The following is a 4014-nucleotide window of genomic DNA, read 5'->3' on the forward strand; positions in this document are numbered from 1 at the left end:
ACATGCATACAGCAAATGCAATTTTTTGCGTCAGGTAAAAGTGGAGACTGAAACTGAGCCAAGCAATTACAGCGATGCATTGACGAGAGAGAAGAAGCACATGGTCCAAGACAAAGAGCCACTAGCTCATCGAAGAAACTAAAGAAATACGACGACTACACTTTAAGCTGCTCATATCTATCTTTGGCCTTTCTACGGCTTTTTGTATTGGTTCTAGCAATCAAAGATCGATCGAGGACCACACAAGAGAAGCACACGCACTACAACTACGCAGTGTATGTGTGTGTGATAGAAATAGAGTAGAGTTTTTTTCTTTTTTGTTTTGTTAATAGTAAGTAAATAACACCACACAGACACAGACTCAGACACAGTCACACACAACACAAGTAGTAAATCAATTCGTTTGCAATTCGTTTGTAACCCACCCGTCCGTCCCCAAAAGCAAAGCAAAGCAAAGCTTAGAATGGTCTCTGCATATTTGGAAAGATGCTGCTTCTCTCTCTCTCTCTCTCTCTCTCTCTCTGCGCGCGGCCCACAACTGTCATGGCCCTGATTCAGATGCAAGCAAGAGACGTTAAGGTGGTCATCATGAATAGAGTTTGTTTGTGTCTGAACGCTTGAGAGGGACGACTGAGTCTGCGACTGTCATTAACCCCTCATCCAGTGGCACTGAAAAACATGCTGCTTTTTATTCACATTTATAAGTCGCCAGAATAGCAGTCCAATGCTATGGTATCTGGATTCCCTCCCTTTTCTCTTTCTCTCTCTACTTTTCAATTTCTCCAGTACAATTCTTTAATGCTTGTCAAGGACTTCTCCGCTTTCCACCAACAAAGATCTACACATAGTCCAAACAGATAATCCAAAACAACCAAAACTAAAGGGTCGGGAATTCAGTGCTTCTCTGACTCTCATTCATTGCAATGCACGAGAGAAAAACCTAACCATCCAGAATCAATACTACTACTGTATAATACACTAGTACTATATAGACCAAATATATTATATCTACAAATTAAAAAACCAACATTATTTAACCCATATATACGTACGTACATCCAGCAAAACCTGCTCATCATATTATAGTCTGCATTTAAATAACATGGCACAAGCTGCAACTAATTTACATTTACATTAATAATAACCCACATTTTTTCCACCACCTCGCTAGCTGGCTATTAATCCCACACGTACATAACCATAGCACTCACTTGACATAGTAGTAATAGTAAAAGAAGGAAGGGATCGATGTCGTCTAATTAAGAGTTAATTAATAATGGGTTTGAGACGATGTTTTTGTACTTGGCGAGCTTGTGTTATGTAGGAGAAGATTTGGTCGTCGGTTGGCGAATGAAAATGGTGCTTGCAAGCTCGGCAAGTGATTTGAAGCATGATTGAATTGATGTGTTTGATTGCATGGTCCTTGAAGGCATAGGCTTTGTCAAGTTCCGCAAGCGCTTCTTGTCTTATCCTCTTGGCGTTAGTGAACTCAAGTTCGGCCAGTTCGATTTGCCTCTTGGCTTGCTTCCTTGCCTCTTCCGCCAACGCTTTCTTCGCCTTCGCAATCCTCAACTGCTCTTGATGAACCCTTTCTTCCTGTGATGATGCAGTAGGAGTGGTATTAGAGAGCTGAAGCTCCAGGTTGGGGTGGACTTTGTTGTTGGTTTCGGCAGTGACAATGGTGTATGAGGAGGGTTCTACTACCGTAACGGTGGGATTTGGAATTATTATAGTACCGCTTTGTGGCCAAGGGGAACCAGTGCTGAAATTGGTTTCGCTTGAAGCTGTTCGAGACAAGCATGCAGCTGCTTGCACTGCCTGTGCCTGTGATTGTGTTTCTGGCCCCAGCCTCCCTACGTTGCACGCGTCTTGGTGCTCAATAAAGCTCTCCACCCTACAAAATTAAGAATCCATTCATCTCAGATCCTTAATTACTTATATGTAGACGATCGAGCATTCAAAAATAGATGATCGATCGCACAGAAGGAAATGGAAAATTGAATTAATTAGTTTAAGGTTCCATCGGGCATGAGTGATCGACTGAATTACGTACGTACGTACCTTGAGAAAACGCGGCCACAATCGCAAGAGTGTCCTCGGGTGCCACAAGTTTTGAGATGTGCTTTGTAATCAGACTGCACCGCATAGCCTTTGGAGCATCTCTCGCAGACCCATTGCTTGTGATTGTTGTGTTTCCTTCTGAAATGCTTCTTTATGCCGACAAGATCACCCAGAGCATGGCATGGGTCATGGTGCAAACAACTAGGCTCCGGGCATACAAACACTCGCTTCTTCACCACCGCTGTAGTTTCCCTCTTCAACAGCTTCCATGGCACCTTGTGCCGCCGCCGGTGCATCTGAAGGTTCTGGTCCCTCTGAAATCCCTGGTTGCAGATCTCACACACATAACGATCTGATTCCAGCAAGGTTTTGGGTGAGAGGGACACTACTTCTGCATCTGGATCTGCATCGTTTAATTCACAACATCATCAACATATATATATAAAAGATAGAAATAGAATGAATCGTGCACGCACGCACGCACGCACCTGGTGTTCCTGCAGGCCTTCTCTTCCTTTTATTAGTGGCAGTAGCAGCAGTACCATTCTCGGCCTCAGAAGTGGGAGGTAATGAGTTATGGATCACTAACATGTCGATCATTCTTAGTTGTATGATAATAGAATTAAGAGAAGGAGCAGGATGAGCTCTGAGCTCGCTAGAGAAGATGATGATAGATACGGGTACCTAAGACTAAGAGAATAGAATAGAGGAAGGAAATTAAAAAGCTTTTTTTTTCCTCTTTCGGTTACCTCACTTTCAGCTTTTTCCAACAGCTTTATCTCTCTGGGTTCCTCTCTTCCTTCCAACCCTCATCTTCAACAGGTATTGTCTGTATGGCCCTCCTTAATAAACTTTCAAAAAGAGAGAGAGAGAGAGTGAGACCCAATCTGAAAGCTCAAAACTTTATGGGCTCCAGAAGAAAAGCATCCCCACAAAGAAACAAAATCCCCTCCTCTCTCTCTCTCGTAATTTCATCACACAGTAAAATTTCGCTTTGCATGCATAAATATTAAATACAGGCCAAGCCCCCAAATACACACGTAAGCTTCAAGTTTTTGTCACACTCGCACGTACTACCCAAACCTTCTTATTATTTTCTTTGAAAAATGTTAAATGAATACCAATGTGTTATACCATATAAATATAATAAGATTTATGATATAATAAGAAAATACATAAACAAAAAAATGTATTGAAATAATGTTTAAAATAAAATAAATATTAATTAATATTCTTAAAATAATAAAGAAACTAAAATAAAAATGTTTTTATTAAAATAGGTAAAATTGTATTTTTTTATTTTTTTATATGATTTTTATAATTTTTTATAATTTCTTAATTAATGTCATGAAAACACTAATCAGTCAAACCCTTAAAATTATTATTAGTTTTTTTTTTTGTTTGCCCTCTCTCTTACAAGTAGCACTTAGAAACAAGTGCGAGGGGCAGATATATCTTTATAGACCATTGTACCCACACGCAGGATTTCTAATTTATTTCACTTGAGGCAGCTTTTATAAAAGTGATAATGAGGATGTGAAGTCACCCTCAGGGGCATTCCAGTAAATTGGGGTCATTATTTTTTCTGTCCAAGGTGCTTTGCTTTTTGGTAAACTAGGGGCATCATCTTAACACATAACACTTGCAAGTAAAAACTGACAACATTCTCCTTTCTAGGTGAGGTTAGTAATGTTGGTAATATTGTTCAATGGCTCCTACACATATATACTGTGCTCTGCATTAACCATCATTTTACCTCGAGTTCAAGAAGAGGCAAGATATTAATCCTTTTTATCGCATAAATGCATGTTATTGATGTCAGTTACTTTCTAGTACTGATTACACAGAGAACTGAGAAGAATATTAAATCCATGTCAAGAAGCAGTTTCCACAGATCCAAAACCAACAATCATAAATAGTATATATAAACACTTTTTTGTTTTATCTCTCTCT

At 39.6% G+C, this 4014-nt stretch overlaps 1 protein-coding gene across 1 annotated transcript; it reads right to left on the bottom strand.

The window, feature by feature from the left end:
• Window positions 1-1057: 1057 nt before the first annotated feature.
• On the bottom strand, window positions 1058-3039 carry LOC100795754 (zinc finger protein SHOOT GRAVITROPISM 5). Its single transcript, XM_003530932.5, has 3 exons — window positions 2550-3039; window positions 2062-2464; window positions 1058-1894 (listed from the first exon to the last, which is right to left on the bottom strand). The coding sequence occupies exons 1-3, from the start codon at window positions 2659-2661 to the stop codon at window positions 1267-1269; spliced, it is 1143 nt and encodes a 380-aa protein (XP_003530980.1). The 5' UTR covers window positions 2662-3039; the 3' UTR covers window positions 1058-1266.
• Between the last annotated feature and the right edge of the window lie 975 nt (window positions 3040-4014).

The sequence above is a fragment of the Glycine max genome, chromosome 8, assembly GCF_000004515.6.
Source record: "Glycine max cultivar Williams 82 chromosome 8, Glycine_max_v4.0, whole genome shotgun sequence".
Classification (NCBI taxonomy): Eukaryota; Viridiplantae; Streptophyta; class Magnoliopsida; order Fabales; family Fabaceae; genus Glycine; species Glycine max.